This window comes from Chinchilla lanigera, unplaced genomic scaffold (genome assembly GCF_000276665.1).
Source record: "Chinchilla lanigera isolate Chin_1 unplaced genomic scaffold, ChiLan1.0 scaffold00004, whole genome shotgun sequence".
In the NCBI taxonomy this organism is placed as follows: domain Eukaryota; kingdom Metazoa; phylum Chordata; class Mammalia; order Rodentia; family Chinchillidae; genus Chinchilla; species Chinchilla lanigera.
This window is the reverse complement of record NW_004955405.1, coordinates 39,271,950-39,289,096: the sequence shown is the minus strand read 5'-3', so window position 1 is coordinate 39,289,096 and position 17,147 is coordinate 39,271,950. Positions and strand designations below refer to the sequence as shown.

The window sequence follows — 17,147 nt, the reverse complement described above, 5'->3', positions numbered from 1 at the left end:
GGGGGGGGGGGTAATAACTGAATGACCCCATGATACTCTGCCTGCAAGCCTGGGGCATCTTATAAAGCAGCTAACTTGCCACAGCTAAGGGACGGGGACTGCTCTAGACTAAGCCAACCACTAGAGACTGGGAGCTAAGAGACACCAGATGCAGACCTCTGATGACCCTGAGCACCTGACGCTACAGCCTCGGTGCTCTTCCACCCCGATAAAATGAGTCACCATGCTTTGTTTCTTCTTTTCACTTTTCCCTCCTACTAGGGCAATCTGAGCTGAGTTTCGATCATTTGCAACTGAGTGTTAACTGATCCATTTGATATCCCCAGTACACTAAACCTGCCAGTTAGGGTGGGATGTCAACTTGACTGGCTTCGAGATCTCCCCAGGGGGTTGCTGGAGCACACTTCTGAGTCTGTCTGGTGTGTCATGGGGGCGTGGCCTTGGGGACTAGGTCTGTCCCTCACCCCTTCCTCTCTGGTGCTGTCCCCTGCCCTGCTTCCTGGCTGCCCTGAGCTGAGCAGCTCTGTGCTGCCCCTCCCTTCCGCCATGATGTTCCTGCCCTGGAGCCAGCTGACAGTGGACGGAATCCCCAGAAGCTGTGAGCTAGGTTACACCTCTCCTCCTTTAAGCAGTGAGTGTTGGTTATTGCGTCCCAGCAGTAGGTACCTTAACACATCTAAGTATACAAGTCTATAAAATGGGGTGCTCAGCCAGGCCTGGTGGTGTGTGCCTATAGCACTGGGCGGCTGAGGCAGGAAGAATGCCATGAGTTCGAGGCTGACCTGGGCTACATAAGGGAGTTCAAGGTCAGCCTGCATGACAGAGAGACCTTGTCTCAAAAAAGAAAAATCATAAAAAGGGATGGTCATCCGCAGGTATTGTGGTAAGTGGTGGGGAGGAGTATCAACAAAGAAATGCTATTTTAATTTTTGTTTCTCTCCAAAGAGATGCAGCACATGTCATGTGTACAACAAACTTTTAGAGGTTCCAAAGCCACTGCTACAGCTACACAGCAATGGCTAAGATGTCTGGAATATGGCAAAGAAAACAAAATGAATTCACGTTCACACATGAAGCCCTAAACACAGTCTGGGATTGGCCAGATAATGAAGAAATGCTGGCTCTCAGCACTTCAGTCCCAAAGAGAACTTGTGGATAAGGTGACCGAGACTCAGAGCAGTGGAGGTCACACAGTGGGGCTGGGCTTGGACCCTGTGCCCCAGGCAGAGCTGCCCGGATGTGGGGATGACTCGACTTTAAAACCACAGGCCGAGGTCTGTCCAGATGCATGGGCTGTAAAGGGAACTCTAGTCTTGAAACAAAATAGGACATGAAAGTGTGATGAATTTCACATGAAGTTTATGGACTCAACCCTTGCAATAAACACATCGTTTATTTTTATACACTTAATGAATCAGACTACGATTACCCCCTTAGGGGCTTAAACGGAAGGGGTGGAATAAAGCCAGTGAGGGCAGTCAGGAAAAACACTGCTTCAAAATAACATATGCAGCATTGGATTGAAAGCCGCCTGTGACCCCATGTGACCAAATCCCTGTGCTCTACCTGGGGGGCGTAGGGACCAATGAAGCCTCAACTGCAAGGTGGCTGTGTCCCTGGGCTGTGACAGAAACATGAGGCTGGGGTTCCTTTCCAGTGGCTGAAGTTGCCTAAGTCCCTAGAGAACCAGTACTTATCCAAGAACCTGAGGCGCTTGCACCTTCTGACCAGAAATACAAAGAGCCGAAGGTTGCACCCTCACTGGGCGTCCCCACCCACCCCTGGGGGTAGATGGGCTTCTGAGGATCTTGCTTTTTCAGCAGACATAAGGTAAGGACAAGGGCCAGCCAGTGTCTTGAGCAAAGTATCTTATGCAGCCTACATGGGAAAGTCCCATCGTGAGACACAGTAGGCAGCACCGGTCTCTGGGTCACACCAGAGAAAGCAGTCTCCACAGCATACACACTTGTGGGTCCAAAGCACCTGAGCCCGGGGCAGGTCCTCTAAAGGGCTCGTTGATAGCTCCCCTGGCTGGACGAGCATAAGCTCCCCTGCCTGACACCTAGCGCTGTGACCATGTGCTGAGCCCCTGCAGACTCAAGCGGCCTTTACGTAACCGTGGATGCTATTCCTGGGACCTGATAAAGTCTAGGACTCACACACTGAGGAGGAGCCCACAGGTTTATTTTTCTTCTTCCTCTTATTCCTGAGGGAGCCTTGATCCTCAGGCTGTCATCTGTCAGAAACCTCAGATCCTCTCTCTTTTTTCTGATGTTAGTTACGAGGGAAAGGCAGGCAGTGAGAGGGTAGAGGAAGCTAGTGCCTTGTGGGCGGGGAGGGACGTGTGGCCTCTGTGTTTTAGAGGCCCATAGATCTTTGGGAAGGGCGCTGCTCCAGACTTCTTAGCTGTCCGCCACAACCTCCTGGGTCCTAGGGCCACTCGCAAGCCCGCATGTGAATATGTCTTCCTGGGGTTGCTTCTTTGACCCTCCCTCCCTTCCTTCCTCCCTCCTTCTGGGTTCTGGTATTATGATAATTTGGGCCTGAAGCCTCTCTCTCTCTCTAAAGTGATATGCGATGTGTAAAGGTGAACTGACTTTTCAGTGTCACATTTCGTTCACCAGGGAACTCGGGTCCCTTCGCAGCATGAGCTAGCGGGTGTACAGGGGAGCTGGGGACAGAGGCAGGGACTACGGAGGGGTGGGGTACATAAAGAGCTCAAGTTTTAAAGCTAGGTACTGCCTGGGCTACTGGTGGCAGTGGAGTTCAAAATGCCACTTCTCCTAAGCTAAGAACAGCTCAGATGGCCTTCCCAGATGGTCTGGCCCTCTCCCTAGGGATATGTCCTAGCTCCAGTTCTTACACTGCCATCTACTGGATTCCTCGCTCAAAGTTAGCAGGCTCCACCTGCCCAATTTACCAAGGTGGGGGAAAAACTTTGGGGCCCAGAGGTTATGCTCCCCTGGCTAGTGGGTCTCCAGTAAAGACCATTTGTCAAATCACTCATCTCTGTCAGCCAGGGTCCCCAAGAGATAACTATGTAGAAGACATTATCAGGTTTTTATCGAGGAAAACACCTTTACCCTTGCCTAGACAGGCACACTATGATGTTAGGTGATTTCATAATTGCCTAGAGACGTTCACCCAGTAGGGAACCACAACTCCGGACCCCTCATCTGGGAGATAGTGGGCAGAGGGGGAGATCCAAAGGTCCAAATGAAGCAGCACCGCTGCCCACACAAGGCCAGAGATGTCTGGCATGTAAGGATTTTGGTTTTATCATGGGAATGCCTAGGGGAAACAGATCAGGGACTGACCCAGGGAATTCCCTAAAATGTTGCCATGACCTAATCCTAAGCAGTTTGGCTTTACCAGGGGCACCCTGGGGCCAAGTTGAGAACTGACCTAAGGGATGGCCTGTGAGGTTGCCATGACCTCATTCTTGCACCTCCTGCCCACCAAGCCATCGTGGGGTGGGCCTCCTCCATGCCACCCGATTCCCCATTTGTTAGAGGCAAGGAAAATGGTCAGAAGTGTCTTGGGTCAGTGTCTTCATGGCCTTCTACCAGAAGGCTAATCTTTCTCCTAGAACTAATCCCTTCTCAGAAGTGGATACTGCTGAATGTCTCTTATCAGCACCTGATCCCCATAGGTGAGCTCCTTACTAACCTATACCATTAGAGCCCCAGGGGGTTAAGGACAACTCCCTGAACACACACCATCCTAGCTTTGGGGCTGCCTACCCTGAAGACCTGCGCTCAGGGAACTCAACCTCTATCCCGGCCACCACTCAGCCTCTTTGAGAAGTGACAGACGTAGATGGTACCATCCAAGTTCAGGGCCCTTTTTCAGTCATGGATATTTAGCAATGCACGGAAAGACTGGGTAAATTTTCTAAGGACCTGCCGATTTTGCTGACAGATTCCATACCCTGATAATGGCCTTTGATCCAACCTGGTGAGCTGTCCAGTTCATCTTGATTTCTTGCTGCACAGCAGTAAAAAGGGAGAAGGTTATAAGAGCTGCAAGTCGGGTCAAATTGTGAGGTCTTTGCAACTGAACCTGATGGTAGTCTGCCCACTGATGCATTATTAGGGGAGAGAAACCAAGCAAAAGTTAAACCTCTGGGCCATCTTAGTGGTATGACCAAGGGAATGCCCAGGCCTGTGAGTTAGGACAGGCTCAGGCCTGTCTGTCAGGGCTCTGTGGAACTCAGCAGCTTCCCCACACCAGTTTGTAGAGGCACTCTGCAAATACACTCATTTGAACCTGAGGCCAGAAAGGGCCAGATTATCCTGGGACAGTATTTATTAGACAGTCAGCTCCAGACATTGGGAGGAAACTCCAGAAAGTCGAAAAGGGTCTACGAATTTGTATAAGACAATCGACCTGCTCGGCTGACATAGGCTTTAACCAAACAAGATGAAGTCTAGGACAGATGGGATTTCAGTGAAAGAAAGGGCCAGCAAAAGCCATGCAGGCCCTAATGGATAAGGCTCACGGGACCCTGTAGAGCCCGTGGCACCTGGGGTCATCCAAAGAGTGACAGAGGCGAGTCTGAGCGCTTCAAGTGCCAATGACTAGAGCCCGGGGCAGAGCAGCGCCTTCCACAGCTGCTGGGTGTTTGCCAAGCTGCGGAGGAGCCATGGCACTGGAGGAGGGGCTGCCCTTATCCCCAGAGGGATATGAGCTCATCCACCCCCACGCTGGCCCAGGAAGAATGCCCAGTGGTGCCCCCAGGTGGCCTGTGTGGCCCCACACAAGGACATCCGATGTCTTGCCGGCATCTTGAGTAACTCTGGACATAGCAAGTGAGCCTTCCTGGTCCTGGGGCACCCCACTCAATTCTAACTCTTCTTGGGAGAGTGACCCCGCTCCTCTGTCGCTGTGCACCCTGAAGGAGGTACACAGTTTTCTCTGCTCCCACTCTGAACCCCGGCAGGGCCGGTCTTCTCCAAGCTGCCTTCTTCGCAGTAACACCAAAGTGCCCCCTGCCAGCTGCAGGAAGGGGACATACTCTTCTCCCTCAGCACCAGGCTCTCACTCAAATCTCTGGCAACCCCTGTCCTAGCTGCTCAGGACCTACCCTGCTTCCTACAATTCCTCTTAGCGTGATCACTGGTCCTAAAGGTACCTCTTCTTGGTGGCCTTCTCTGCCTCCCACTCCCACTGGCCGACTTTGGAAGTTGCTTCTGCTTTGTACAATTGTGGGTCCTCCGGCTTTCCTTACACAGACCCAGATGTTGTTGTTACCTTGCATCGCATTGGCTGTCTTCCCTGATAGGCAGTGTGGTGGCCAGCTCAGGAGCTCTTCATCTCCACTTCACCGATGAAGAATCCCAGGCACTGTGGACGGGAAGCCTCAATTCCTCGTCCATAAAATAGGGGTAAGAATGAGGACCGTCTCAGCCAGGTGAGGCAGTGCACGCCTGAGACCACAGCACGTGGGGGACTAAAGCAGGACAATCGTGGGTCTAAAGCCAGCCTGGGCTGCACAGAAAGTCCAAAAACCTTGACTCTTAACTTCTCCCTGTCTCTCACACCACGGCCATCGTGAGCAAGGCCACTCCCTTGGCCTGGCTCCCAAGCAAACATCCCGGTGCCACCACCCGGACTGGAGCCACAGTCCCTCCTCTCTGGATTACTGGAAAAGCCTTTCTTTATTTCTTCCCCTAGGAGAGAGGACGGATGTGGTCTGCTGTGATCACAAATCATGAAGTAGAGGCTCACCCATTTGGGGAAGTCCCAGGGGCCAGTCCCGGGGCAGTGCCAAGGGATGAGCCTTGTCCTGGAAGCCTTCTTGCCCGCTGGGGCATCTTCTGGCCAGGTCGGTGGGGGAATCCGCCTACGCCTGCCCTGTCCTGCACCCAGTCACTTCAGTGACCGCAGAATCGCAGTCAGGCTGGGCCGCTCCCACCCTGTCCCACCCAGTGGCTCTGCCCCACTGGGGTCCAGCGAAGGCTTCCAGCCTTCGAGCCTTGTGCCCTGCCCCGGCCACTTTTGCCACTGCACCTGCCACACTTCTTTCCAGATGAGCGACTCCCTGCTGTCCCTGGAACACAGCACCCACACCTCTGCCTCAGGACCTCGGTGCCTCTCTGCTCACCCCCTGCCCACAACAGCTCCCTGTCTCCTTTCCGCTCCAGTCATCGGTCTCCCTGGATGACTCTAACTAAAACAGTGCCCTGCCGGGCATGGTGGTGCACGCCTGTAATGCCAGCACTCTGGGAGGCTGAGGCAGGAGGATGGCAATTCAAGGCCAGTGTGGGCAAACTTTGTGACTTAGGAAGAACTTGTCTTAAAAAAAATAATAAAAAAGGGCTGGGGATTTAGATCAGTGTGAAGGCCCTGGGTTCAATCCCCTGTAACACACATGCGCGCGTGTGCGCGCGCACACACACACACACACACACACACACACACACACGGGCCCAGAGGGGCGTCAGTGGCTTCCTTGCGTCCTTAGGATTGAGTCCTGCTGTGACCCTCAGGGTGCTGCCCTTGAGGTTGGCCTCTTCCGCAGTTTATACAGCCAAGTGATACCACACCCTTCTCCTTGTTCCCTGTCCTCTGTTTTTCAGGGCTCAGATTAAATGTCACTTCCCCATGGAGCTGGCTCTCTTCTGCGCAGATGTCTCTGCCCACAGCTTCCTCGCTCCTGGGCTTTGTCCTCCCCAGCCATGGTCTCCGTGGGGCCGACCGCACAGCCCCACTTCTGAGCCACCCGCTCCTCACTGCCACTTGTCAGCTGCGGGGCGCAGACACCCCCCCCCCCAGACACACATCAGGACCCAGGTGTTCAGCACGGAGTCTTTCTTCACCTGATTTCAACTTAAGTTGTCAGGAATAAAATCTAATTTACACCCGACCTCAACTTCAAGCTTAACGTATCTCAAAGACAAACACCACCTGGTGGCGGAGACCCAGTGACCGGCGAAGTTAAAAGGTCCCAGCCAGAGGCCAGTGAATCAAAATGAAGGGCAGTTGCAGGAAAAAATGGTAGACATCTCAGACCTGCGAGAGGCTGACTTTCTCGGTATGTGCCTTGTGTCGAAATCTTGAAAGACCACCTAACTCAAGGCAGGAATGCCTCTTGATTGGAACTTCCGGCAAGCTTCCAAAATCAGCTGATTACTTCCCACGGATTGTGATTCAGAAAACCGGAGGGACCGAATACCAGCTGGTAAGTACAGTCGAAACACTGCTTCCCTTGTCAGGGCAAAACTGTGACCGTTTAGCTGCATAATTTAAACGGGCTTTCTTTTCTGATTCCAGAATTGGGAACACTTCATTCTCAAAGCAGAGCGTTTGCATGAGCAGAGAGGAAGGTTGGCTCGGGGGCTCAGAAGGGCTGGAAAAACAGGACCAGGAGACAGAAGCAGACTGGTCATTTTGAAGACACTGTCCTAGTCCAGGAACAAAGCAACAGTCGCTGATCCATCAAGATCACACTACCTTGTCTTGTGTAAGGATGAAGGCGGAGGCTACTTCACTGTCACAATGGAAACTGCCTCTTTTTTCAGAAAATCAAATAAATAGTTTCAGCTTGAAGAACTTTAGCATGAGTGATACCGTTTTGATTTTTAGCTTGCTGTTAGGACCTAGAGCAGAATCTTCCCAGGTGGGAGTCATACTTCACCTATGCCGCTATAAACATGGGTATGCGTGTATCTGTATTTTGTTTATTTGTAGTTGAGGTTGATTTTCTATTTATTTATTTATTTATTTGGTCTTTTTGAGACAGCTACGTAGTTCAGGCTGGCCTTGAATTTACGGTGGCCTCAAACTCACGGCGATCCTCCTGCCACAGCAGAGCTGGGATTCCAGGCCAGCGCCCTCATGCCCATGCGGTCATGTGATGTCTAACTCTTTGGAGAAGACACCTAGAAGGGGAAGAGCTCGCCTTTCCTAGATTTAACTGGCAAGTGTGGGCAGAGAGCAACGCCGGCCCTGGCAGCATCCTCTGCTCCGTCCCCTGAGTCCCCGCACGGCCACGCCCGGGCAGCAGGGAGCCCCGGGAATCACGCGCGGCGCGAAGTGGGTGCGCGGGGCCGGGCCAGGGTGCCCGGTAAGCCCACCTTGCCCTCCTCCTCCAGGGAGCCTCCCCAGGCGAGCGGGCAGCCAAAGTGCAGGCGGGGCTGCGCGGCGCGGGGTTGCCCGGGGCCACATCAGCAGCGCTCCGGGGAGGGGCGGCGGGCGGCGCGCCTGCGCGGCCTGCAATGTGGTCGGGGCTAGGGGCGGGGCAGGTTCCTGGGCAGGGCGGTACGCCTGCGCGGCGCTGCGCAGAGGGAGGGGCCGAGGGGCGGGGCGAGGTGGTGGGCGGGGCCAAGGCGAGAGGCTGAGGTGCCGGCGCCCGGCTGTCAGCGCGGGCCGAGGGCGCAAGGCGGCGCGCACGAAGGAGCCCCGCGGGATCGCAGTCCGCCCCGCTGCGGGTGTATGGCACCAGGTGAAGGCCGCCGGGTCCTGCCCCGGATCGCGGACGGGGTGGGGACCAGGTGCGGTCTCCTCACCCAGCCGCCTCCGGCGGGCAGGTGGTCACGGGGGGCGTCTCGGCGTGGGCGGCATGGGCGGGGCCCGGAGGGGCGGGGCCCGGAGGGCGGGGCCGAGCCGGGCTCGGGGCGAGCGGGAGCGCGGACCGAGTCCCGCTGGGTGCAGCCGCCGTGTTCCCGGGCTCGCGTCCTCGTCCGGATACCCGGGCCGTGCCGCGAGCCTGGAGCCCCCGTGCTCTGATTGGAAGAGGTGACACGTCTGTGTGCGTGTGACACGTACACTACGCTGAGCTGTGCTCCACGCATGGCATCCTCTGCTGAGTCTTACCACGTAAGTGTTAAAATTTGGGTACCCCTCACAGAAGACGGCCCTCGAAAGTGGCTTTTGGTGAATGCACAAAGTTTTGTGACTGTCGCCACCGCCCAGGGCATTTTCCTCACCCCAGAGAAGCCCTGTGCCCACGGACAGTGGGTGTTCATCTCCCCCGCCGCACGCCTTGGCAGCTGGGGATGCGCTAGGGTTGGCCCGGTGTGGACCTTTCGTATAAACGCGCTTTACCGTAGGTGGCCTTTCCTAGAGCACCTTTTGGGGTTCATTTGTGTCGTAGTGAGTATCGGTCCTTTCGTGTCTTAGAGTCGAGTGACACTAGTGTATCAGTCATCCCAGACCGCATGTTGTTCATCCGTTCCTCAGCAGCTGGGCTCTTTCTCCCTTTATCTTTTGAGTGTAATGCGGCTGTGGACATTTGTGTTCTTGTTTTTTGGTTTTATTTGCAGTGCTGAGGGTGGAACTCGGGGCCTGTTGCGTGGTAGATCGGGGTTGCACCACTGAGCTACGTCCCCAAAGATACAGAGATACAGATACAGATAGGTATAGATAGACGTGGACATAGATACAGCTAGATACAGATACAGATACTTCGGTTTTATTTCCGGTGCTGGGGATGGAGCCCAGGGGCTCTAGCACGCTAGACAAGCGCTCCACTACGGACATAGACCTAGAAGTGCCGTTGCCCAATGTGTAACTTTTTCAGAAACCGCCAGCCTGTACTGCGACACTACTTACCACCAAGGGGTGGAAGAAGAGTTCCAGTTTCCTTCACCAGCTCAGCAACCCTTGTTATTCTATCTGGCTGCTTTTGCCAAGATAAAATACCCACTTCGTGTCAAGTGGTATCTCTTCGTGGTTTTGATTTGCGCTTCTCTAATGGCTAGCAATAGCGAGCATCTTTCCAGATACTTGCAGGCCATTTGTGTGTGTTTTTGTGGAAAAAAAAATGTCTCTGCAGGTAATTTGCCCGTATTTTCATTGGGTTATTTGACGTTTTATTGTGGAGTCATATCGTTCATTTGTAGGGCGGAAAAAAAAAACCCAAAACCTCAAGGCTTGGGGATTGGCAGCGAAAAAGAAGTCAACCAACATGATAGCAAAGCCTATAATGCTTATCCGGGTGCTTGGGGCAAGTTCAATAAGTGCTGTTTAAGGGTATGACCCCACCTGTTAATTCTCAGCATCTTAGGGCCCCTTCCCATTTTCTGATGTATTGAGGGAAGGCGCAGAAGACAGAGTCCTCCCTAGAGCCGGGAGAGCTTGGTGTGAGAAGTCCCAGTTACTGCTTCGCATAGGCGTCCTACGTATTGGCAGCTCCCTGAGCAAGGGAGGAGCAAGCGGCAAGCACAGGTGACCCTTGAGAGTTTCACATGCCTCAGCAAAGCAGAGGGGCTTATTTTCCTCAGTCTGTGTAGCTTTTGTTCATACATGGGTGGAAAATAAATACTTTCCGATGGCCCTGAAGTTAATTGCCATTCAGGATGCTGCTGTGGGCATTGCACTGTTAATTTCTGAGAGCGCAGAAATTGTGCATAAAGCCTTTTGCAGCAAAAATGACTTCAAAAGAGTGGGCTCAACCCTAACTAAATACAGCATGGGAAAACAGAGACAGCTGAGGGTAGAGTGGGCATCACTGTCCACACGGTGGACACAGAGTGGACAGAGAAACACCAAGGGCAGAGCTCAGGAGGCTTAAGGCAGGCTGCCTGGCTAAACCAATCTAACCAGATTGTTGTTGAAGACAGGCCAAGGTCATCAGACCTCACCTGCAGGATGGCTGAGGATGAGGAGCCTGATCAGATAACCAGGTGTGGCTTTTGTCTAACAAAGAAGCAGGCTTCTTTGTTAAATGGAATTTTAGCCAAGCCCCTTTAATCCCAGCACTCAGGAGGCTGAGGCAGGAGGATTGCCGAAAGTTCCAGGCCAGCCTGGGCTCCATAGTGAGTTGAAGACCAGCCTGAACTCTATAGCAAGAGCCTGTCTCAAAACCCAAAATAAGTTCAATTTATGTAAACATTTGACCAAGAAACGTGGGAGAAACCTCTTGTTCATTGAATTCCCCTTCCCCCCGGGTGTTCTCCCTTTCTAACACTCCTTCCCGGGCCCAGGAATCAGCCTGGGATTCCTGTTGGTCATGATAATCCCTCAGGGAACTAATTGCACTGTTTCTCCAGTCTACTAAAATTGCAGTCAGGGCTGGGTGTAGCTCAGCAGCAAGGCTGGGGGTTTTGATCTCCATAAAACAAAATCCAACGAAAACAGAAGTTGAGATCAGAGCCATAAAGCCCAAGGAGGCAGGGTGAAATACTGTTAAACAGTGCTTTTCATTTTCTGGCTTAGGCCTCGTTAAGCCTCCCTCGCAGGAGGACAGTCCTGTCCCCGGGAGCCACTTACCTGGGAAGAGCAACCTCTCCTGAAGGGCCTATGTGCCCCACAGAGAGAGCTGGTGCGGTGTGCATCGAGTCAGTGAGTCCTGCGGGGCTGACGTGGGTGTGCGGAGGAGCCCTGCCGGCCTGCCTGGAGCGGGGCAGGTTCTCTCGCCCCAGGGAAAGGGCTCTCATTGCTCAGCACGGTGTTCACGGCGAGCCTCAGAAACAAATCACCATTCATAAACCAACAGTGTTTTCCTTGGAAATAAGTGAATCTCTGAAACAACTTTTAAGTGAGGGATCACTTCATTATGTAGTTTAACAGTATTCAAGTCCATTTCCTTGTTTTACTCCTTATTTTTTTGCTGTTTTTTTTTTTCAAGACGGACTCGCTGTGTAGTTCAGGCTGGCCTTGAACTCAAAGGCCTCCTGCCTCAGCCTCCCACATGCTAGGATTGCAGGTGCGTACCACCAAACCCAGCCTCTCAAATATTTATTGAGTGTCTAGTATGTAACAGGCACTAGGTTAGGCCCAGAAGTGAACAGAAGTGGGTCATTGATTTCATGGAGTTTGTAGCCTAGTGAGACTTGCTAAAGAATGGAAGAGTTGGGGGGTCACAGAGGAAGGAAAACTAATTGTGTGTGTGTGTGTTTGTGTATGTGTGTAGTACTGGGGATTTAACCCAGGGTTTTTGCATTGAGCTACATCCCCAACTTACTATTAATTTTTATTTTGAGACAGGATCTTGCTGAGTTGCCCAGACTAGTCTTGAGCTTGCAATCCTCCTGTCTCAGCCTCCCACAGTGCTGGGGTTACGGGTATGCACCACTGGAACTAATCTAGGAGGGCCAGGGGAGTGATGTGTAAGAGCTGAGAGCGTAAGTAGAATAACAAATAATGAAGTAAAAGGGAAGAGTGAGGACAAGTAAGATTGTTTCAGGCAAAAGGAACAGATACAAAGGCCAGGAGTTAAGAGCACGGCACACCGGGCTGGGAGTCTGCACACTCTACCTCCAAGTAGGTCGTTAGGTCAGTGTAGCGGGTTGTTTGACCACCATGCATAAACAAGAAGTAAAATAGAAAGCAAGAACCTGCCACACATAAATACTGACTAGATTGTGAGGGTCGGCAGGGTTGTGGCTTCTGGGTTTAGTTAACTTTATTAAAGAATTTGGAGTTAGAGGAAATGAGCTGTAGGAACTAGGCCGGTGGCAGAGTCTTACTCTACGCCTTTAATACTAGAAATGTTACAGAGTAGAAGTCACTCTGCTCTTTCTAGTAATACTTGTTTTCAGACAAAAAAAAGGTTTTATTAGATTTTTTTTTTCTTAGTTGAAGTCACATTAGTGACAGAACTGTGTCCACTTTTTTAATTTTGAAAGAGGGTTTCCCTTGTTGCTCAGTGGCCCAGGTTGGGCTTGAACTTGCCATCCACCTGCCTCAACCTTCCACAGGGCTGGGATTATAGGTATGCACCACCACACCTGTCTAGCAGTGTTCACTTATTTAAAAGGTAATACAGCAAAACATATTCTATTCTTCTGTTAAACAGTAGAGATGAGAAAAACAATAATAACAGAGACTTTGTTGTTTGGGGATTTCTCCTCCCAAAAAGTGCAGGGAAGTGGCAGTGCAGATTGCTTCTAGGAGTGGGCATTTGGACTGTGTTTGGACACGGCGTTCTCACAGAAGGTGGGTTTAGAAAAGTAGGGGGACGAAGGGAGTGAATTAGATTATATCAATCATGGGAGTCAACTGAAAATGGATTTTACTCCCAAGAAGGAAAAATGGAAGGCCTGTGTGCGCCCAGAAAACTTCCACCTGAGAGTTACAGTGTCAGGTTGTTGCCAGAGAAGGTTTGTGCTGTCACAGTACCGTGACGTCACAGGGCTTCACTGTGACACCCAGCTGTGAAGGGAAACTTCCTTCAGTGCTTGCTTCTGATAAGTGCAAGAGAAGTTACAAAAAATTCAGGGAAAGGTGGAGAGATTTAGTCTCTGGTCCAGGTTCCTAGTATATTTTTGAGATGTCCACATTTTGCTAATTTGTTCTGTAAGTAAGCTTACGTGCGTACGTATCTAAAAGTAGGTGCCAGAGTCATATTCTGCTGACATAGGGGTGGCCTTTAAAACTGCTCATTGAATTACGTATTTTTATGTTCATAGAGTCCTAGGTGAAGCAGCGTGCCGTAGAACTAAATCGAAACTGTTAGCTTGTGTAAATGTGTCCTCAGGAAGTGACTGAATATGCGAAAGTGCCATGCACAAGGCTGTTCATTGTCACAGCGGTGTAAATCGGCCAGGCAAATGTGCCGCCGCAGGAGCTGTTGTGTTCCCAGGGGTCGCGGTGCCCGCGTGGGCAGAGCTTCGCGCCCCCTCCAGTCTTGCAGGCTTCGAGCACAGGGGATCCGTCTCGGCCCGTTTCTCACCCAGCATCTTTCAAACCGTAGGGACGGATTTCAGGGTCTTCCTCAGTTGGGCAGGGCGGGGGCTGAGTGGCTGGGAACCCCTGGAAGCTGGGGTGCTCCAGGGCTGTGCTTTGCTTCTGCAGAACTCTCTCTATGGGGGTTTCACATGGGGCTTAGTTGGGCCAGGTGTTGCCCTGCATTAAAAAATCAGTGTCCTGAGCCCTCTAGAGAGGCCTTCTGGGCCTCCCCATGACCCCCGCTACTCAGTCACATGAGTGTGCTCCTCAGACCTGCCCGCTGCGCCGCAGTTTTCTGCCTGCTTGCCATGCACTTTGTTAGACTACGCGCCCTGCCTTCTCCACCCCTCCATGTTTCTGAATATCAGTTCTTTAAAGTTCGGCTCACCATCACTGTGATCATTCCCCCTTTCAATTTGACAAGCACATTTGGTCAAGCACTGAGTGTGAGTTATGTAGATTTTGTACCCTAAGCTTGGCAGCGCTGTAAAGGCTGGGCTTCCAGGCAGTAAATGCAGAGCCCTTGGGCGCAGGCGCTTTCTTCCATGCTGCGTCCCACGGCACCGATGGACCAGGCTGCGTATGACCAGGTATGTTTCTGGGTCTTCAGAAAAGATGTGTTCATTCATTGAGCACTAGAAAATCATGCAGAGTTTGGCTGTGAACCCGAGACAGCCCGAGGACCAGGCCACGTACGTAGCCGGGGTGGGAGGTCACAGAGCCTGTGGTGCTTCCTTGTCGCTATTTGCAGAAGCCCTGCGCTCGCGTCCTGCGTCTTCCTCCTCGTGCCGTGTAACTTTGGGCAAGTCACCCTCCATGAGGCTCCGTTTCCTAAAGTGTAAACGGAATGAGCATGCCTGACTCCCAGGTGTGTAAAGAAAGCTTCAGTGAGTCTGCATAAATAAAGGCGGTTCTTTCTGCTTCCCAGGGGCGGTGATGTAACACAGAACACATGGTCTTTCCTTTGGGTTTCTGAAAATATTTTGGAGGACTTACTAAATTAGATTCTAGTCCTTTGCAATATCCTTTTTTCCTTTTTAGTTTGAAAGTGGCTGCTTGGTTCACTTCATATTTATGGTAAGGAAACTAAACAAGCAAGTATTTAGCTACATGAGATACAATATTGGAGTTTAAAAACAGTATTAGGACTACTTCCTATCGCAGCTTTCATTTTCTTTTTTTCTTTTAAAACACTGTGGTTTCGTGGGGCTGGCGTGTAGCTCAGAGTAGAGCAGGTGCTTGGCATGAGGCCCTGGGCTCAACCCCTCCCCGCCACCAAGAAAGCAAACTAAAGCACAGCCGAGAACTGGGGTTGCCGAAAGACCAGTACTGTGCAGTGTGTGTATACAGACACACTTGGTACTTTACAGCACACTGGGAGTAAGCTGAATGAAGACTAGGACAGGTAGATTGTATGAAATGTAAATGTGAAACTGTCAGCAAAAGCAGTTTACCCACTGTCAGTCTCATCAGAGCCTTGACAGTTTTCATTTGAGGTGTGAAGGTTTGATGAATCAGCAGCTTGCACCCTCCCTCCTCTCCCCCCGTGAAATGCACTGCGAACCTGGTGTGCTGACACGCACCATGGTCCCCGATAGGACCACAGGGAAGCTGAGAGGAAAGACTGCTTGAGTCCATGAGTTTAGATCTGCTTGGACAACATAGTAAGATTCTGTTTTAAAATTTTAAAAAATTGCCATTGCAAGCCATATTATTGACCTATTCGCCTAACAGAAGCATAGGAAATATCTTAGGAAATGCTATATAGTTTCAAACAGAAAATTTGCCATAAAGATTCATGTGAATAATATAACTCTGAATAATTAGTAAAGGCCAACCATAATGGTGTACACCTATAATCCCAGCACTCAGGAGGCTGAGGGAGGAGGATCACTGCAAGTTTGAGGCCAGCCTGGGCTGCATAGTGAATTCCAGGCCAGCCTGAACTACATAGTGTGACTCAAAAAAAAAGTAAACAAAAATTACTTTTTTTTTAAGAGTAGAATATATTTATTGAGGGAAAGAAAAGAAAGCTTCTGTCCAAGAGAGGGACAGAAATGGGGCCCGAGTGGGTTATCCAAGACTGTCTTTCCTGGGGACTTTTATAGAGCAAAGCCACGAGGTGAGGCAGGTCCAAGGTAAGGGAAAAATGGACAAAACTATGGTCAGCCAATAAGAATTGTTCAGGTAAAATTGATTAAATTGGGATCAAATAGGGAAACGAGTCACATAGCAAGTGGGCATGAGTACAGAATAGGGGCTTTTCCTGTAAGGGGTTGGGTCAAGGACTCTTCAAGGTGATAGCTACCTATTTAGAATATCAGTCCCTTAGCTGGGCGTGGTGGCGCACGCCTGTAACCCCAGCACTCGGGAGGCTGAGGCAGGAGGATCTCTGCGAATTCGAGACCAGCCTAGGCTACAAAGTGAGCTCAAGGCCAGTTTGAACTCAAAGTGAGACCCTGTCTCAAAAAACAAAACAAAACAACAAAAATTGAATATCAGTCCCTGAGGTCCATCCCTTGGGAGGTAAGTGGGTGTGTTTGTTTAGTCTTTGGTCTTGAGATCTGGCCTGAAGCGAGTACCACCTCTCCATTTGTAAGGTATTTTATCTTCCATGTTGGCTCTAGGACTGGCCCTGTCTGACTGCCTATACTATTTCTGTCTAACTCAGCTGCCTGTAACATTACCCCCTCTGAAGAAGTAACCCAAACTGCTGTGAGGGAGTAACGGGTGATGACTGCTCTGACTTCTTCAGGCTGAAGGGGTCGTAGTTGTTGATCAGCAGTCAGAGATACTCTTCAGAGGGTCTATCTAAAGGCCCTCGATAGACACCTGGCATTTTCATCTTGGATAGGCATATAGCTTTAAATCTCTGTATTCCATTTCGGCTCTAGGGGATAGGTAGGCCACACACTTGTGCAGAAAAATATTAAACGGCTCTTTTTCAACGTGTAAGGATCAAACATCTCCCAGTGCTTAATGATACAACTGAGAGGCGTAAGCGACTTTGACTGTGAGTTTCCCATGTCTCCGTCCAAGGATCTCAGTGGGGAACTCCAAAATGATACAGGAAAATAAAAACTCCCAACCTGAGTGATATCTGGGATGAGTTCGTGTTCTCTAAAATCGAAGGATGAATTTTAGGAACAATGGAGGTTAAGAGCAGAATATATTTATTGACGGAAAGAAAGGAGAGCTGTCCAAGAGAGGGACAGAAGGAGGGCCCGAGTGGGTTACCCCCAAAAATTACTTCTTAAAGTCTAAATGGCCTGGCTATAATCTTTAAATCAAAGATAGGATTTTGATCATGTATGGATTTTTATAATCTAAGTATAAACAAATATTACTCCTTAGGGCAAAAACCTGTTCCTTCCTCAACTATAGGGGATGATGCTTAGTAGAGGGTTTACGCACAAGCTTGGGCCTTACTAACTAGGGGCACTGAAAGAGAAAAAATTTAATGTTTAGGAATTTTTTAGCCGGGCGTGGCGGTGCACGCCTATAACCCCAGCACTCGGGAGGCTGAGGCAGGA

General features: G+C 50.9%; 2 protein-coding genes and 1 long non-coding RNA gene across 8 annotated transcripts in view; 2 read left to right on the top strand and 1 right to left on the bottom strand.

Moving 5' to 3' along the window:
* The window catches only part of LOC106149734, a 9,330-nt gene extending 3,084 nt beyond the window's left edge, over positions 1 to 6,246 (bottom strand). For all 3 annotated transcript variants that reach the window (XR_001236091.1, XR_001236089.1, XR_001236092.1), the window contains exon 1: positions 5,254 to 6,246. This is a non-coding gene — a long non-coding RNA (uncharacterized LOC106149734). The remainder of the gene's footprint in view (positions 1 to 5,253) is intronic.
* A 750-nt stretch (positions 6,247 to 6,996) lies between these two features.
* LOC102003616 (spidroin-1-like) lies at positions 6,997 to 8,743 on the top strand. The gene is made up of 2 exons (XM_013519522.1): positions 6,997 to 7,036; positions 8,097 to 8,743. The coding sequence occupies exons 1-2, from the start codon at positions 6,997 to 6,999 to the stop codon at positions 8,741 to 8,743; spliced, it is 687 nt and encodes a 228-aa protein (XP_013374976.1).
* Positions 8,308 to 17,147, top strand: part of Slc41a2 (solute carrier family 41 (magnesium transporter), member 2) — a 99,394-nt gene continuing 90,554 nt past the window's right edge. Inside the window, exon 1 of one of the 4 annotated variants that reach the window (XM_005374600.2) lies at positions 8,308 to 8,446. The gene's annotated coding sequence lies outside the window, so the exon portion shown is untranslated. Of the gene's footprint in view, positions 8,447 to 8,472; positions 8,496 to 8,613; positions 8,821 to 13,116; positions 13,243 to 17,147 lie in introns of those variants that run through there. The other 3 variants (XM_013518965.1, XM_005374602.2, XM_005374599.2) reach the window with 3 other exon arrangements.